This window comes from Balaenoptera physalus, assembly GCF_965194825.1.
Source record: "Balaenoptera physalus genome assembly, chromosome: 7".
Lineage (NCBI taxonomy): Eukaryota > Metazoa > Chordata > Mammalia > Artiodactyla > Balaenopteridae > Balaenoptera > Balaenoptera physalus.
Window position 1 is genome coordinate 94,868,592 of NC_138886.1, and position 19,938 is coordinate 94,888,529.

General features: G+C 41.5%; 1 protein-coding gene across 1 annotated transcript in view; it reads left to right on the plus strand.

The window, feature by feature from the left end:
- Window positions 1-18,177, plus strand: part of LOC309664313 (NUT family member 2G-like) — a gene marked incomplete at both ends in the record, with an annotated part of 44,310 nt that extends 26,133 nt beyond the window's left edge. Inside the window, one exon of the mRNA XM_082469494.1 lies at window positions 17,985-18,177. Coding sequence (XP_082325620.1) covers window positions 17,985-18,177 — 193 coding nt within the window. The remainder of the gene's footprint in view (window positions 1-17,984) is intronic.
- Window positions 18,178-19,938: the final 1,761 nt, after the last annotated feature.

The window sequence follows — 19,938 nt, forward strand, 5'->3', positions numbered from 1 at the left end:
TAAAAAAAAAAAAAAGCTAACAGTCATTACTGCCAAGGCAATAAAAGAAAAAAAGAAAGAAAAAATACCCAAAAACAATCCTACAAAACGTAGAGCCCAGACTGCTGCAATGAAGAACAAAAATTCTATGAATGTATCAGAAGTTGTAACAGAGGTATAATTTATACTTCTTCACTTTCTTTTCCAAATGCACACATTTTAACTCTTGAAAAAATGTCACTATAGACTTTTAATTGATGCAGATCATTTATTCCAAGCCCTTCAGGTTGTCTCCCAGAAGGTACCAAACTTTGGGCATTTTGGAAATGTGATAAGACCAGTAGTAAATATATAAACGTGATTTGATTGCCACAAGTGTTGTGCTACAAAACGAGTTTCTAAATTTTATTAGGTTCTTCCCCGTATTTTTCTTTTATGCATATGTGTACTTGACAGAACCTAAGAGACATGCCTTTTCCTAGCAGGAAAGGAGTCTGGCGTGAGTTTATGGAATCCTCTTTGAGCATGCTCACCTGTTAATGTGAGAAGAGTTTCTCTAAAGATGTTGGCTGCAGAGAGTGAGAAAGAATTCGAGGGAGAGAGACAAGCAGAGAGACAGAAAGATCTATAACCTCTCATTTTACAGATGACAAAATGGAGACAAGGACTATCGTTGAAATTCAGGTTTTCTGCTCTGTTAGTGCTCTAGGATCATTGATATTATGATTACCCTTTTTGTTAGTTGTGTATTGGACAGTTCTCATAATATTTCTGTATGAATATGAAAGCAAATGGATCTGGACTTCATAAAATGGGCTAATGTTGACTATTTTCTTTTTAAACATGTTTACATTGAGAAAATGTATCCTCTAGACGTGAAGAGAGACTTAGAATGAGGAGGTCAGAAATGCAGTCTCTTGGGGGAACGTCAGCGCACAAAATGCACCATAGGAAACTACTATTCTGATGATGCTTTAGTCAATATGCTGGGGAAGGAGGTCAAAGGGGAAATACTAAATATGCTTTCATAATTAAGAACATGTAAAGATTACTTCAATGTTTTAAAGAATAGTCCATTAGTTAGGAAAAATATTTTTCCCATTTCTACTGGAAAAAAAATTGGACTTCAAGAAAAGTTCAAATTGTAAAAAGTGAGATATATAATTGATATAAATTAATAGCAATTTTTTAATACAGCACAACTAACTTTATACCAAATAGAAGATAATATTTTATATCATGTAAATATATATTCATGTCTGTTATTTTTCTATATTTTATTGTTTGCCATCTATATATTGTTATTTTCATAATAAATATAAACATTTTAAAAGTTATTTTGTTATATAAGGGGGCCAAGTTTTTTTAAAAGAAGTTCATTTATGATTTGACATTGAATGTCAAGGGAAATGCAAGGCATGATACATTGACGCAAAGAGTTTTATTAATCTATTTTCACCAACGACCTAGTCTGTGTTTATATGTTATGAACCATAAGAAGTATAGTAATAAATAAAAATAAAAAAGCACAGGGACCTCATAGTTCCCATTCCAAAGTTTCAGCCATGAATCAGGTACAACAATGTAAAACCTATCAGTTACAAAAGAGGTTGGATCCAAACTGGGTTTCTGGCAGATGGGACAAATCAAGGTCACCTGTCTAGATGACTAAACCCTTTTTACTAATATTTATGGAAAAGGCACTTCTATTCGTAGCTTCTGGTGATTTTAGGAACCAAGTGGAACCTTTCTCTTCTTCCTGGGAATGTCCCACTCTTGGAGAAGAACAGACAGGTTTATTTATTTATTTATTTATTTTTCCTGTTCCTTTCCTACATTTGACATCAGTAAAAGTTTTAAATATCACAACTGATTTGGCTGTAAATGGAGAAACAGTACCAAACAAAATAAAATGAAAAACCCAAAGGACAAACAGAAAATCCTAAATAAACCCTCAAGTTTGGTCTTGGGGTTTTACATATACCAATGACACAGGAGATCATAAACAGCGTAATTATCACAGCAAGGATAGCAGTACACGGTGCACAGAGTCCCAAGATAACCCTGCCTGAACACCTTGCGGAGATCCTAACAGGTACTCTGGCCACACATTTTTACAATAAAATATCATCTTCCTCTCACCCATGTGTTCATAGCTGTAATCAGATCAATTATCCAAAATGCGCCTCAGAGGACTTTAGGGATTGTTGAAACATTCCCCATTTTTAAAGACAGAAATTCAAGACAAACAAAACACAAACTTCACTCACAAATGCCAGCATCCAAACAAACAAATGAACCTGTTCACAAATCGGGGAGAAGTCCAACAACTCTTTCCTCTCTCCAACAGTGTACCCCACTCAAATGCAAAACAAATTGGCTTATTCCAGAGAAAAAGCCCCAAACGGAGAGAAAATAAAGTTCCCAGCTGTACACACTGGAGTGACTTACCCTACCGTATGGAGCTCGCCAGCTGCCGAATGTCGATTCCTTGTTCCAAATGCCAAGCGCTGGGGTAGCCACTGTTACTTCAGAGAATTCTGAAGGGAAGATCCTCAGTACAAGGGTCCCGGCAGATGCTAAGGCCTTACCTGAAAATTTTCCAACTGGGGCCGGCCATCCCACCTCTGCTTGGCAAGAGGCTGGAGAGAGAAACTCGGCAATGCAGCCCATGCCATAGTCTCTAACAGTTAGACGGACTCTCCTTGCTAACTAACGCCTAGCCTAAATCTCCCTTCTGGAGTTTTACATTTCCTAGACTCAGTGTTACCGAGACCAAATTGTTGGGGAAAGGAATAGCGACTTTATTCAGAAAGCCAGCGGACTGAAAAGATGACGAACTCACATCCCCAAGAACCATCTTGCCTGAGTTAGAACTTAGGCTTCTTTTATACTAAAAGGGGAGGGAGTAAAGTCAAACACTTGCTGGTTCCGGTCCGCCTCCAGAGGGGATGTGTTAATTTCTTCCTCCCTGCAGTCATTCACAGGTGGGCCTGGTCAGGATGTTTCCTAAGAGCTAAACAAAGGTTTTTTAGCTTAATGCTCATTACCTAGGAGGCAGGGTTCCCAGAGATGGGCCATTTTGTCTAATTTAAGCTTATAGGAAACATCCCTTTAGTGACGAACTTGTAATGGAATACAGAAGTTCTCCCCTATTACATTAGCACTACCTTCTAGAACTATATTAAAAAGGACTGATCTCTATTCCACACGATAGTCCTTCAAATATTTTGTTAGCTGTTTTACTTTCCCCAGCTCTAAGAAAGCAGCAGAGCAAGTTGGCTAAAAGTACCAGTTCTAGATAAGAATACTTGAGTTCAAAAATATGCTCCTTCATGTACTAGCTGTATAAACTTGAGTGAGCCACTAGTCTCTCTAAGTCGGCTTTGTCATCTATAAAATGAGGAAGCAGGGATAACAATGGTACCTACCTCCCAAGGTTTTTGCGAGCATTAAGTGAGAAAACAGATATTAATTCTAGACATGTAAGTACTCAGTAAGTATTAACCATTGCTGTGGTGATGGTGATTATAATTATTACTACCACTATTTACTCTTCTCTCACCCAGGCACTTCTAATCCCTTCAACCATTTCTCATTTACTAGAAACCTGGTCATCTTGCTTGTCCTTTAATGCCATCTCCAGAATTAAACAAAGGACCCCAGATGGGTACTGGCCCAAGAAGAGTACTAGACTATGGCCCCTACTTCTATAAACACAGCCTAAAATTCTGTTGCTTTTTCTGCAGCCACCTCACATAGCTCTTTCATACTGGGCTCGAGGTTAACCAAATCTCCCAGACCCTCCCTCAGTGAACTGCTTCCTCATTCTGTCCTTGTGGAATTTTGGTTTTGGCCAAGCACAGATATAAAAGTTCATTCTTGATAAATTTTTTTCTTATTGGGTTTGTTGAATATTCCAGCCTGCTAAAATCACTATGACTGTCCTAACTCTAGCATAAACTCTGAATTATTAAGACATCAAATGTATCAGCTTTCATTGCCAGCTCTGGTGTTTCCTGTCTTCATCCATGTCTTTGATAAAATGTTGACTAAAATAGGGTCAAGATCAAAGCTTTGTAATCCTCTACTGGTAATATTGCTGGATATTAATAGTTATTGTCATGTAATACCATTATAGTTTATAAGATGCCTTTAATATACATAATCTAACTTAATCCTTATGAAGTAAATAGTGTTATTATCTTTATTTTGCACCTAAGAAATCTGTAGTTCAGAGAGTTTAAATAATGTGAGCAACGTCTCCCATCTGAGAAGTGGTATATCCAGATGCAAACCAGGGTCCTCTGACAACAAACTGAGTTGTTCGATCAATTATGAGACCACTTCACCTTACGTCATCCACCATGCATTTTCCCTCTTTATCCTTAGGCAATCCATAGGACCTGTCTCAAATGACTTACTGAAATACAGATTTATTTCAGTACCTTTATTATATTTTCCTCCTACTGCAAGGTGCCAACAAAGCACGGGGAGGAGGGCGAGGTGGGGAGGGAGGAAGCAGTTGCTGGTTATAATCATACCTACTTCTCTGAGTTATTATTTGGATTTGACTAGAACACGGATATGGACTTGGCATAAAGTGGGTACTCACCAATGGCAGCTCTTTTCCTTATCATGGAAGCTCTCCCCATCATACCACTCTTCCTACAGGTACATGCGCAGGTGCTATTTATCCTCACTTATGGGATAAAGTGAGGATATCCTCCTTTTCTCATCAGAGCTCATCAGTGGAGCCTCTCTGTAATTAGACTTTTCATTTATATGTTTGGTTTATGTATTTCTGTTTTGTCTGCCTTTCCCTTTTTTCTTGTTGGAATATTAGGATGATTTGTTTTCCCTAGATTTTTGCATGCCTCTTTGGCCATTACCACTCCTGCCAGGGAATCATCCTTATATCCTCTGAATTTTTCAACACGCCAGTAAAAGCTCTAGGACACATGTCTGATGATGACCAGTATCTTCTTTCCTCACTGTGATAAATATAAAATGAAATAGTGACTTACTCCCAAGAGTGTAAATGACTAACTTCTACTTAACAAACCAGTTTGGGGGGTTTTGTTTGTTTGTTTGTTTTAGAATTACACTTTATTGGCTGGTTCCTGGCTCTGCCACTTAGTGTTCAGCCTTGACAGTATCATTTCTATTCTGAGTCTCACTACCCACAGCGGCAAAATAGGAACAGTAAAACTATCCAATGCATTGGGTTCTCAGGAGGATTAAATGAGATTATGTAGAACCCACAGCATCATGAAGGTATAAAATAAGTGCTTGCAAATGCCAACTATTATGAGCATAGCAATTAATTAGAATGTCCTGAAAACTGTTTCATTCTTTGTTGGTCTGTCTCATCGAAGGTACAAGCACTCCTAAGGAAACAAATAGTTTCCTCTGTACATTCAGGGCACCAGCTGCTGGATTTGCAGGTGGGTCTGTTGAGTTCCCTAATAGCAGACTTTGCCTAATCTCCCCTGGAGATGAAGGTACCCCCAATGGATTCAGCAGCCCACAGTCAGAGCTGCATACAAGAGAGACCCCAGTGAGGAATCTCAAGAAGGAAGGCAGCTCAGGGCCTTCTCAGAAGGGAGCAGCTGGGCAGACAGACAGAGCTGGGCAGTTATCCAAAAGCTAGGACTTTAAAAATACCCTGGGAGAGTTCACTCCATATGGGCTGGCTCTGTGTGTCCTGGAGCATTGGGAATGGGAGGGGAAGTCCCGTCTCCTGGAAGATAACACTAGATGGGAGCAGGGCGACCTCAGAATCCTCGTAGGCAGATCCTTGCATTCTGATCATGCAGCTTCTCTGGATGTTTCCTAAGCAAGAAATAGGTCAGGCTCTTTTCTGGGTCTCACCTCCAGAGTCTGGGCTCCCCTCTGTCATAGGTCTGGCTGGTAGGCTGCCAGGGACAACAGACTTCTTGGGTTTCCACTCAAGGACAGCAGGGCCCGGCCCTGACAATATGCTGGGGTACACAAACCCTGAACCACTGATGGATGACTCAGGCCCTACCTGGGAAAGATGAACAGCATGGTAACAAGAAACCGTCTGTTAGGCAATCATAAGCTTTTCTGAGCAAATTTCAAGCTCTTGCTGGAGAACCATTGAAAAATGTGGGGAAAGGTGCATGTTGCCTAGTTCATTCTTGATCTGTGTGCTAACAGCCAGGAAGCTTATGTAAGTTGCTTGTAATACAGTAAATGAAACGAACCAAACAAAAATCAAAATAGTCCCCAAAACCCCCAGTGCTTTGGTGGTATGGGGAGCAGATGGGGGGTTGACTGATCCTGAACGTTCTGAGTTCTGACAGGTGCTGAGCCCTCAAGGTTGACCATCCAATCAACCTTTAGGTACATGGTGCTTCAAGACTGTTAGAGAAATAATCCCAAAGTCACAAAACCAAAGATCTAGTTCTTCAGGAGGAGCAAAGGGCACAGTCAGGTGGGGAACTACAGGCACCCTCCACTTTGCACCACTTCACCTTTAGGAAAGACCTACATTAGTATTGTTTTCACTAACCGAAAGAAATCTGAAGAGGATTTTCGCTTTTATGAGAAAAGGTGAAAGCAAAAGTAGTGTTCGGCGTCTGTTCTGCAGTGCGCCCTTATAGAGGCAGCGCGCATCCTGAGCAGTGAAAGTGGCCCCGCCAAGCTCCTTCCCCAGAAACTGCACTCAACATCTCAGCATCCAGCTGCCATCGCTTGCAACTGTGTCTGTGAGCGTCTTGCTTTACCTCCATTTATTTTGTGCACCCGTTAGTAAGACGTGCCCTAAAGTAATTGCTTCTTTGCTTTAAGTCATTTCAAATTGTGAAGGTTTCATAGGAATGTTCTACTTTGTGATGGTGAGGGAAACCTGTATCTCGAAATCTTTCCTGTAAGTTCTGCCCAAGACTTCAGGTCTTACGGGGGGAAGTGTTCAATATTTAACTATTAAGTATTATGTTAGCTGTAGGATTATTGCAGATGCTCTTTATCATATTGAGGAAGTTCCCTTTTACTCTTAATTTGCTGAGAGTTTTTGACATGAATGGGTATTAAATTTTGTCAAATGCCTTTTTTCCTTCTATTGAGATGTTTATATGTTTTTTCTCCTGCACTCTGTTAACATGGTGAATTACACTGGTAGAAACATAGACCATAGCTCAAGGGTCCAAGGCACTGGAGGGTAGACACCAGCAAGCAGTGGTCCTGGAGGGAGACCGCAGATTGTAAGAACTTTTTAGTTTTTGGTTTCCTAGTGGTAAAACTCTCCACCAATTGCCACTTGGCTCTTGTCTCCACTGCACAGCTGGTCTTCTTAATAATGACAACTCTGAAGAATATACTGTAAGACAGTGTATTCTCTTGATTTTACTTTTAAAAAGTATATATTAAATTCTGTTCAAGCACTAGCGATGCCATTGCAGCCATTCCAGGCTGCAAAGGGATTCTCTGGATATGTCCAAAGTGTATGTTTTTATGCCTAAAATCTATGTCAGTTGCTAGATAAGATATACACTAGACAGGCACATATAGAGGAAGAGCTGGTTAGTTTTCTTTAGGAAGAAATGCTCACCTGAAGGAGGTGAAATTTTCTGTTTACTGTTTACTTTTCTGTTTCAGTTTACTCATCTGTAAACTGAGGTGCAGAATGCCCACTTCAAAGGGCTTTGGGAGTTTAAATGACAAAAGAAATGACCACATCCAACACAGCTTAGTATATAATAAGTGCTCAACCAAAGTTATTTCTTGAATTAGTTAGAGATTGCATTCAGTCATAGGTAAGAGTCCCCAGTAAAAGTAGCCTTAAAATATAGAGGCTTATTTTTTCTTCAAGGTTACATCCTTGAAGATGGTAGCTGCAGCTCCTGCCATCACAACTGCACTATAGGACTTCTGTGTTTTGTTTTGTTTCATTTTTTCTTTCTTGTAGAACTTTAATGTGTCATTCCATTGTCTTCTCATCATAATGGCCTCCATTATTCGTGATGAGAAGTCAGCCATTATTCATACTCTTCCTTCTCTTTTTTTAGTATATTTTTAAAAATATGACAGCTTTTATGATTTTCTCTTCACCTTTGGTTTTCAGCAGTTTGATTACATTTTACCTAGATGTGCTTTTCTTTGTATTTAAATTACTATTAAGTCATTGGTGGGGTCTTTGGGTCCTGTCAAACTTTTTTCTGGGTCTTTGGGTCCTGTCAAACTTTTTTCATTCTATGTTAGGGCAGGTCTGTTTCAGTTTTGAAATTAGTCTTAGAGCATGGCCCTCATCCCTAAGTTATGGTCTTTCTGGAGTAATAACAATGTGTGCATTACTCAGGGAGGTGTCTCCACTCTGGCTGGTCTAAAATCCCAACATCTCCCAGAATCATTTTTCAGCTAATCTCCTCAAAATATTTGATCTCTAAAGTCTAGCCCTTTCATACATAGTCTGGTCCTCAGCCCAGAAATTGAGGTGAATTATCATGCTGACTTCTGAGGTCACCTCTCTGTACAGCTCCCTTTTCTCAGGTACTCTGTCCAAAAATTCCAGCTGCTTCAGCAGCCCAGAACTTGTCTCCTTGATTCCTTAGCTCACCAGGATGACAGCTCGGCTTGGCTTGCTCCTCCTTATGCTGAGCCAGAAAAGTGTCCCCAGATAGAAAGCCAGAATGCCCACGGGCTCACTTCCTGCGTTTCCTCCCCTCAAGTTCACAGTCCTACCCTGAATGTTGTCTCATACCTGAAAACAGATGCTTCATACACACTGTTCAGTTTTATAGTTGTTTTGGGAAGTCCAGCACTTCACTTACTTATATGGCTAGAAGCAGAAACCTACTGCCAAAAATGTTATCTATTTATTATTTTATTGGTAGCCCTACTAGTAGTAACACGATAACATCAACTCTTTTGTGGTCTACAAAAATGTTTAAAATACTTGAATTTTTAAATATAAAGCATATAAAGAGTTATATTACTAGGTTGAACCTTTCTCTAACTCCTCCTTATACCTCTAGAGGCAACTACTATCCTGCATTAATGTGTATCACCTTTACGTATATCTTTATACTGTTTTTATTCATGAACATATCCTCAAACAGGAAAATGGATAAGTAACTGGAATACTTAAACATTGGAATGGAGAGATGCTTTGGAGAGAGTATAGAAGTTGTATTAGAGAGAAAGATTCTAGAGGTAGGAAGATGAATTAGAAAGTTGTTGAAATGGTCCATGTGCACGTTGGTGAAGCAGGGGTTAGGGCAAGAGGAATAGATAAGGAGACTCAAAGGCCATTTACACGGAAGGAACAACATATTTAATTTGACTTAGAGCTTGAATTTTAAGTATATTTATTGGTATTATTTAAATATTTAGAAATATAGTTTTCCAAGTTATGGCCTGTTAAACAGTTAATGAGTGTCTACTATGTACCAAGCACTGTGCTGAGTTCTGTGGAGATGATATTGAGCAAAAAAACCCCATAGTTTCTGCTTATATGGATCCTTTGCTTGGCCCAAAGTCCATTCAAAAGGGACAAATCTAAACAGCTATTTTTCAGCCTGTTATTCAGCAGGTATGCATTCATAAGGCCATGCCAGGTGTGGTCAGTCAGTGCCCATTCTAATTCGTTGGCACCCTCTTCTAGTAGGTTGATTCTCCATTCTGATTGGTTGAGGTCTGCCTTGTATTAGTTATTAAGTATTTGACTCTCACCAGAAATAACCAGTAATGTGGCACCCAAAAGATAAGCTGAACGTATCATACTCTTTCTCTCAAAAGAAAAACATGGAAAGAATTAGCCCTACAACCCAAAATTGTGGATCACAAAAAACACGATTAAATAGAGGAAGTTAATTGATAGTAGGATTTTTAAAAAAGCAGACATATAACACTGTAATTGCATCACAGTCATGGCGTAGCATTATAGCTCTGCCAGGATGCTTTGATCAGTCTTGAATTCAGAACCATCTGTCAGCTACAGACTGTGTGAGCCTCCACCCTATTTGAGATCTCCTCTTCTTAGATATCCAAGGGGTCTCCTAATCACTTCACCTGATTCCTCACATTAACCCCCTACCCCCAATTTAAGCTGCTTTGAATGAGTATTTAACCCAAGAGACAAGCTAAAACTGTAACATAATGTATAATTCAGAATATTTGTCAAGCCATGACATCAATATTTTATCAAAAATGTTCATACCAATATTTTCATTAAATACACACACAGACACACACACACACACTCTGTGTCAGTGCAGGCATAGGCCTAATATATTAAGAACAGATGAGCAATCTAAAAGCTAGAGACACGTTTTTTTCCATAAGATGGCTTTAGTAGCACTTAATTGTCTTTAACTTCATTCAAAACAATTTTGTTAGATTGTATGTGACAGCTGTCATATCCACGTGCATTTTTTAAAAACTTATCAAAATTGGTGAAATTTTGTGTAGCCATTTTAATATTGAAGATGGAAGATAAAAAGCAACATTTTTGGCATATTATGCTTTATGATTTCAAAAAAGGTAAAAATGCAACAGAAATGCAAAAACAATTTGTGCAGTGTATGGAGAAGGTGCTGTGACTGATCGAACGTGTCAAAAGTGGTTTGCGAAGTTTCGTGCTGGAAATTTCTCACCGGACGATGTTCCACGGTTGGGTAGACCACTTGAAGTTGATAGCAATCAAATCGAGACATTAATTGAGAGCAATCAACGTTATACCACGCAGGAGGTAGCTGACATACTCAAACTATCCAAATCAAGTGTTGAAATCATTTGCACCAGCTTGGTTATGTTAATTACTTTGATGTTTGGGTTCCACCTAAGTTAAGTGAAAAACACCTTCTTGCTGTATTTCCGCATGCAATTTTCTACTTAAACGTAATGAAAATGTTCCATTTTTAAAACAAATTGTGACGGGTGATGAAAAGTGGATAGTGTACAATAATGTGGAACAGAAGAGATCGTGGGGCAAGCGAAATGAACAACCACCTACCACACCAAAGGCCGGTCTTCATCCAAATAAGGTGATGTTGTGTATATGGTGGGACTGGAAGGGAGTCCTCTATTATGAGCTCCTTCCGGAAAACCAAACGATTAATTCCAACAAGTACTGCTCCCAATTAGACCAACTGAAAGCAGCACTCGACGAAAAGCATCCAGAATTAGTCAACGGAAAACGCATCATCTTCCATCAGGATAACGCAAGACCACATGTTTCTTTGATGACCAGGCAAAAACTGTTACAGCTTGACTGGGAAGTTCTGATTCATCTGCCGTATTCACCAGACATTGCACCTTCGGATTTCCATTTATTTTGGTCTTTACAAAATTCTCTTAATGGAAAAAATGTCAATTCCCTGGAAGACTGTATAAGGCACCTGGAACAGTTCTTTGCTGAAAAAGATTAAAAGTTTTGGGAAGATGGAATTATGAAGTTGCCTGAAAAACAGCAGAAAGTAGTGGAACAAAACAGTGAATACGTTGTTCAATAAAGTTCTTGGTGAAAATGAAAAATGTGTCTTTTGCTTTTTTACTTTAAAAACGAAGGCAATTTTTGGCCCACCCAATAGAATTTACTCAGTTCTCTTGACCCTATGTCTTAATAGATGATATAGAGCAGTGGTTCTCAGACTTCAGTGCCCATCAGAATCACCAAGAAGACCTTGTTAAAATGCAAATGTCTAGGCCCCATTGCCAGAGTTTCTGATTTGGTAGGTCTGAGAAAGGGCTCAATAATTTGCATTTCCAAAAAGGGTCCAGGTGCTACTGGTGCTGCTGGTCTCTGGACTACACGTTTAAGAACTACTGATGTGGAAAGTTCTCAGAGCAAGTTCATGTTTATGTTGGTCTGTATTTATGTTTCTCATCTTTAGAGAGTCATCGGCTCTGTGGTCACTCATTACTTTACAACACTATGTCATCTGTATTCCCAGAGTTAGATGGTGAGAAGCTGATATCCCAGATCAAGGAGAAGGTTATAAAGGAGCCATTTCAGTAATAAGGATTTTTCCTGGAAAAAAAAATGATAACAGGGAGACTTGAGGGTTTCCAGTTACTTCTCCAGCACTTACTGTGCTATAAATAAACAGTCTTAAGTATACAGTTGGGATCTGACAGTATTTCTTTAATAAACTACACTGGGAAAAGCTAATGATGGTGAGCCACAGATGTTTCTAATATCTAGGTGGTCATTATCACCCACAGTACATTTCTAATTCACAACAAATTTCATAGCCCAGTGATGGCCCATTTTTTAATAGATGCAAAACCAATAACCAACAATAACACTAATTATTGCCTAGACTTGATATAGCTCTCCATTTTGTCAAATTGTGAAATTCCCACATGCATTCACTTTGCTTAGTCACACAGCTTTTCTGTGAATTGAGGCCATGCCCTGGTGCTTCTTCACTCAACTAATGTTTATGGGAAAACAACAAAAGTTAGGACCTGTGCTCTGTGTGGAAGCCAAAGGTGTTCAGGCTATGGTGACTTCAAGGAGAAAAGGTTACTGTAGAGGAGATGAGACTTCTGCAGAAATTACTGTGGCAGCAAGAAGTGGAGCAGGGCAAGTAGCTGAGGGCTCAGAAGAGAGCGGAGTCGCTTTTTGGTTGGAACGATCAGAGAAGGTTCTATGAAGAAAGTGGTATCTCAGCAGGATTTCAAAGGTGGACTTGGGTTTTGACAAGCATATGGGAAGAAAAGCAAGGACAGGGAATTAATTCTAAGTGCACCAGAGGCAAACTAGCTCAGAGTATATCCCATTCATAGTAAGTTAAGTGGTTCACTACTCATGTAAGATCCATGCAAAGGGATAGTGGGAGAGGAGATTAGAGGTGAGAAAAAAGGGGTTGTAAATGCTAGATCCAGGATTGAGAGTTGATTCAGTAGACAACGGCGGCACATTGACGTTTTTGAACAAAGGAATAATATGATCTGGAATCTACCTTTATCACATTCATGAATGGCCCATGACAAAGGAAGAAGAGTTAATGGAAGCAGTGAGATGACTCAAGAGGTGTACTAGTATAGGACTGACCCACGAGTGTACTAATCAAGGCAAGACCCAGGAGGCACCCGTGGGAACAAAAAAGTGGGGTATAAATGAAGGAGAGACAAAATATGGTAACCGATTGTATAAAGTTTAGGTTTTGAGAAGAGTGTTGGTACCATTAACCAAAATAGAAAAGTCAGGGGGAGTGGTATGTTGTAGAGTTGGGGAAGAAAATGATAAATACAAGTATAGACATGTTAGGCTTATACTTCTGTAAGTAAAGCCAGATGGAAATCTTAAAACAGCTGGAGACGTGGGGATTGAACTTCAGAAGAAAGTCAGAATAGGCCAGCTTATGCTGCCTTAACAAGCAGTACTAAAAATCCTAGTGACTTGAAAAAATCGTGCTTATTTATAACTCACACACCATGGCCACCGCAATTCAGCAAGGAGACTCTGTTCATCAGGGACGCAGTTTCATGGAGGCTCCATTTCAGTGTATTCTCAGTGATCATGGAGACTGGGCAAGGGGAACATGGACAACCAGGAGCCAGTTAGAAAGTTGAGCAAATTTTAATCTCGTGTTAATTTGTGCTGCTTCTTGTGCACGATAGCAGCAGTAGAATCTCTCTTGGAAATAAACATCCCATATTATGATGTCTATGAATATAGGTTTCCTTTTCTACCCTCCCTCCCTCCTTCCTTCCCTCCTTCCCTCCTTTCTTTCCTTCTTTCCTTCCCTTCTCTTTCTTTACTTTTTTGGAAATCACTTATTGTATATAAGTTGTAATCCAGACCTCATGTATCAATGGGGAACTTTCAAATACAGCTATTACCAATACAAAAAAAACAAAAACAAAACTGCTGCCCAGAAGTGTCACATGCCTTTTTTTCCCCCTCACATTTCATTGGCAAAAGCAAGTCATGTGATCATCCTTGAGATCAGGAGAATGTGGATAAATAATCCTACATGTGCCTAGGGCAAAAGAACTGCTATCTGTGCAACTGCTGCTCTGACTCCCATATGTATCATCTAAGACTGAGACCCTTGATGAAGACAGAGCAGTAGATACCATCTTTGATGTAAAGAGGAGAGAGAGTGGAAAGCAAAACTCTAAGGACAGAAACTTAAGGAATACATAGGAAGAACACATACTTACAGAGGCAAAATAAAAACACATAGAAAAGCAAAGGGCTCAGTTTACTAGGGCCACATTCATGAGAAGCATCTCAGGAAGGTTCCTCACTACCAAATCTGGAGATAAGTCAAAAACAGCCGAGGCCAAGGAAAGACCGCTGAGTCTGACGTTGAAGGAGACATGGCTGACCTTCAAGAGATCTGCTTTATGGAGGCGATGGGGTCAGGCATGAAGCCAGACTGAGGAAGGAGTGATCGAAAGTGGAGACAGAACACTGGACTGCTGATAAAAGGAAGGGAAATAAGATGTCCACTTGAGGTAGCAGCAAAATCAAAGCTGCTTTGCTAAATGAAGTCTGGCAGTTTTTCATGTGTTCATTCAGCACATGTTTATTGAACATTTACTCTTGCCAAACACTATTTTAGGAGCTGGGGAGTGAGCAAGATAAGCTTTCTGTTCCCATGAAGCTTATCTTCCAGTGGAAGCAGACATACAACAAACAAGTGAGCAAAGGAATCAATGAGTGAAAGAGATCATTTCCAATTATATTTAGTTCTGATAAAACTAAATAAATTATATTTAGTTCTGCCTTCCCTTCTAAAAGGGAGTCAGAGGGTGGGTGGGGAGTATAGTCTAAAGGGTATGTCCTAGACTAGTCAGGAAAGGCATCTCAGGAGGGGATGCTAAAGGATAGCATCCTTTAGCATGTTGCCTCCTAAAGGGCAAGAAACATCAGCTAAGGACAGATCTGGAAACAAGAGTGTTCCACAGCAGGCAGAATCTCTGAAGGAAAGATCAAGTTCTCATAAAAAATGGGGAGGGGCTTCCCTGGTGGCACAGTGGTTGAGAGTCTGCCTGCTAATGCAAGGGACACGGGTTCAAGCCCTGGTCTGGGAAGATCCCACATACCACGGAGCAACTAGGCCCGTGAGCCACAACTACTGAGCCTGTGCGTCTGGAGCCTGTGCTCCGCAACAAGAGAGGCCACGATAGTGAGAGGCCCACGCACCGCAATGAAGAGTGGCCCCCGCTTGCCGCAACTAGAGAAAGCCCTCGCACAGAAATGAAGACCCAACACAGCCATAAATAAATAAATAAATTAATTAATTTTTTAAAAAATGGGGGGGGGCTTCCCTGGTGGCGCAGTGGTTGAGAGTTTGCCTGCCAATGCAGGGGACACGGGTTCGAGCCCTGGTCTGGGAAGATCCCACATGCCACGGAGCAACTAGGCCCGTGAGCCACAACTACTGAGCCTGCGCGTCTAGAGCCTGTGCTCTGCAACAACAGAGGCCACGAGAGTGAGAGGCCCGCGCATCGCGATGAAGAGTGGCCCCCGCTTGCCACAACTAGAGAAAGCCCTCGCACAGAAACGAAGACCCACACAGCCAAAAATAAATAAATTAATTAATTTAAAAAAAAAAATGGGGATTAGAAGAAACATTTTAAGGGACTTCCCTGACGGTCCAGTGGTTAAGACGTCACCTTCCGATGCAGGGGGTATGGATTCCATCCCTGGTCGGGCAGCTAAGATCCCACATGCCTCCCGGCCAAAACACCAAAACATAAAACAGAAGCAATATTGTAACAAATTCAATAAAGACTTTAAAAATGGTCCATATCAAAAAAATCTGTTAAAAAACATTAAAAAAGAAGAAGAAACATTTTAGCTAGCTGGTTGTGTGTGCGTGTATGTGTGTGTGTTTGCATGTAAATACTTACAGCAAATGAAGTTCTAGAAGAAATTTGCCTCTCAATGCACAGGATTCTTTGGTTTCGAAGGACACGCCTTCTCCTTCAGGCAACCTACCACAGAACCTGCTTCAGTAGCTTGGGGAAAATTGCTGCAGGGTAGAGATCTGCTGAGGCAGATTCTTTTTCTTGGTGTATTATATTGTGCAGAACGTTTCTTTTTAAAGCTTTTGAACCAGGCTTCTCATGAGAATGCCTTTTATATTGGTACTTGCATTCTCTCCAGTTTCAGTCTTGCAAATTTTAGTCAAACGTTTGTATAAGGTCGACCTTTCTCACATGTGACTGTGGGTATAGGGGAGGTTTTCCTGGGCCTGCTCATGGATTTTTTAAAAAGAGAAGCTTAAACAAATCTCTGCTGAACTCTATGACCAGCCCCACTGGTCTTAGGAGGGCAGTCATCAAGGCCATTATGATCTGAATTAAACCACCACTGGAAAAAAGTACATATATTTTAAATTGGGGGTATGCCAGTGTGGTGGGATGATCTGCTAAAAGATTAATTTGTGTTAACTTTTTTCTGTTTATTCATAATATGTGTTTATTGTCCCCACTGCCCTCCCCTGCTATAACATAAGCTCTACAAGGGCAGGAATATCTGTCTGTTTTGTGCACTGATGTTTCCTCAGTTCCTAGACAGTGCCGGGCACAGGGGAGATGCTCAGTAAGTACTGGGTGAATTCGTCTTTCTTCTCTTTGTAGTGGGACCCTGGCAGGAAGGAAGGTTTTCCTTGGGCTAGTGCCAGAAGGTAGCCAAGTTCCTGAGTGAGGTGTTCTGTCCCCCTCGAAAGCCCTACTCCCGACATGCAGAGAAAAGCCTGTGCTCAGAACAGCAGGCTGGAGATCAAGGGGGACAGAGGTGTGAGGACAGGGTCTCGGGGACAGGTATCAGACCTTCCCGGAGTCTCTGAGTACCAGGGACAGAGGGTGTATCTTGCAGATTGCCAAGGAGAAGGAGGCGCCCCTACTGCTTCCGGGGGGGAAGAGGGTTACAATGTATTCTTCTGATTTACATAAACTCAAAATTTCCAAAAGATATCTTAAAGGCCAAAATGGGATGAGAGGGTGGGGAACATGGCCACGGTCCACATGTACTTTTTCCACACGTGCTATGTGTATGGGGCAGAGTGTAAGGGCTTTCCAGTCATTTTGTCACCCCAGTCTCAAAACCATCCTGGAGGCAGGTATAAGTGCAATCTCCATTTTATAGGCAAGGGGACTGCAGTCTGGAGGATGGTTTAACCTGGAGCTGGTGGTGGCTAGCGTGGCCTGGAGAGGAAGGGCTAGAGCCACCGTAGTCAAGGACTCACAGAAGGGTCGTGAGCAGGATCTCGGAGCTGGGGAGACTCACCCCAGAACGGAGAGGTCGCCCCCAGTGATGAGTGTGGAGGCCAGGGGCATGGCTTAGAGACAGGTGGGGCAGGTGAACTTGACTGTGGCCTTGGATCCCCGCTCGGTATTTCACAGGGCGGCTTCGTTTTAATATGCCAGCAATTCGGGGAAATCTTGGCCCAGGAGGTTTCAGAAGACAAATTCTGCTTTCAGTACATGCGTTGATGGCGGGAGGTTGGCTTCAAGCAGAGCTCAGCAAAAGCAGGAAAGGTGCGGGTCGGAGAACCCCAGCCCCCGTATAGCCATGCCGTGTTCACAATCCTGGTTCAGTCCCACATTTCCAGTAGGAGAGAAGGAAAACAGAAGAGGGTAAGTGAATGCCAAAAGCCACTCTGCTAAATCTAATTTAAAACAGAAAAATCACCAATGGTCATTTTGGAAATGAGACCCTTTCTGTGCAGAGCTGGGCGGGCTCAATAGCACCCTTCAAGAGAGCGGAAAGCTCATCTTGCCCCGGGCCTTCCATGAAGCATCCTCTCGCCCGTGGGAGGCCTGGAGGGTGTCTGATTTTCCACCTTTCTGCTCCAACAGGCTGGGCACAGGGTCCTCGTTAGCAGAGAAGGGTGCAGAGGAGCTTGGTCTGCATGAACCTGTATTCTCCTGGCCTAGGTCACAGCCACGTGTCTCCTTGTCCCAGTGTCCTGAGGTCCCAGGAAATGTGCCAGGCAAATTCAGGGGGCTCTGACTTAGGGTGTGGGCTTGGGGCCATTCTTTTGTCTTCAGCCTCGTTTCCTTGTCCTCCTCAGGGCTGACCTGAAGGGTCAGCATCTCCAGGGCCAGCTGTGTCGCTCCTGTGCTCGGGCAGAAAACCGCTGCTGTTTGGTGACTGACACTAGCACTGGCTCTGGGAGGAGAGGTCAGACTCGGGCTTCTGACGAGACGGCCAAGGGTGTTTCGTATCTTCTGCTCTGTGAGCACGGTGTGTACTCACGGCGCTAAAGCCCTGTGTCAGATGGATTCCCGCGTGCGCCTCACACTCGGCTGGTCGTTCCTGCAAAGAGGAGCGTCAGTAGGGACGTTGGTCCCAGAGAATCTATTTCCACAGGTTTGAAAAGCTACGGGGCTCTGGGAGCAATTGATGATTGAGAGAGATCAACACCATGTTTGCACCTTTTCAATTCCCCCCCAGACAACCTGAACTAATATGTGAGAACAGAGAAAATTGGTTCCAAGGGAGACAATACTCAGGGTCAGATGACCCTGGCAGCCCCTCCCTCCTCTTTTCTATCTCTCCAGATCGTTAGGGCCAGCACAGTGTCGCCTCTAGGAAACATCCTCTGACCTTTATTAAATATGAAGATTTCTCTCTTCTCTCAGTTCCGATGCTATCTGCTATTTCAATTCCATTCAACCTACGTTTACCAATCTCCTACTTTGTTCCAGGCAAATGAAAACGACAGTGACACCATCCTACCCTCTCGGGGACTTGGAGGGGAGATAGGAATTCATTAGCGCGTCATAGTGCATTAATATATACTGCCTTAGAGTGTTTATTCAACTCAGCTGCATGTGTATATATTTATATTACATAGATATAGATACATATTGATATATAATTGGTTTTCCCATAAGACTAAGCATTTTGAGCATAGGGGAGGTATGTTGTATGATCATTCCCAATGTTCAAGGTATAAAGCAAATGTATAATAATTCCTTCTAAAATTGAAAGGAAATGAATTTGAGGTGGTAGAGCCCTATGGTCAGAGCATCTTCTGGAAGAAAACCAGCAAGTTATTCATGTTGTTACAACTAAGCATTCATGGTTGGTTTCACTTGCACTCTTTCCGCTTGAAAATAACCCTAACCACTTATGTAGTTAGAACAGAATGGAATCCTGCTGCTGATTTCAGGAATACCTTGCGGGCTGATTATTTCCAGGCTTATCTTTTCAAGGCAGCCAAACAGGCCAGTAAGGAGCAATGAGGGATACTCATAAAGGGAAAAAAATTAAGTTGGATCCTTATCCCATACCATACACAGAAATAAATTCCATGTAGATTAAAGATCAAGATGTAAAAAGAAAACCTAGATGATTAGAATATCTCTTTGTAATCTTGAGATAAGAAAGGCCTTCCTAAACAAGACAAACAAAAACCAAAAAATTCAGGAGGCATAAAGAAAAAGATTGACAGATTTGAGCTTATAAAATTTAAAACTTCTCTAGTAAAGAAAGAAAAAAGTCTTTGTTTTTTTTAAGCCACCAAGTTGGAGAATATTATCCGCATAGATGGAGATCAGTAAGAAAGGTGAATTTTTTTAAAAAGATAATCTAAAAGAAAAAAAGGAGGGGCTTCCCTGGTGGCGCAGTGGTTGAGAGTCTGCCTGCCAATGCAGGGGACACGGGTTCGAGCCCTGGTCTGGGAGGATCCCACATGCCGCGGAGCGGCTGGGTCCGTGAGCCACAATTGCTGAGCCTGCGCGTCTGGAGCCTGTGCTCCGCAACAAGAGAGGCCGCGATAGTGAGAGGCCCGCGCACTGCGATGAAGAGTGGCCCCCGCTTGCCGCAACTGGAGAAGGCCCTCGCACAGAAACGAAGACCCAACACAGCCATAAATAAATAAATAAATATAACATGAATGAACCTTGAAAAAAAAAAAAACTTTAAGAAAAAAAGGATTTTAAAATGACATAAACAGAGAATTTATAAAAGTTTACAAATGGCCAATACAGGATACCTTTATTTTTATTTCTTAAGGTAAG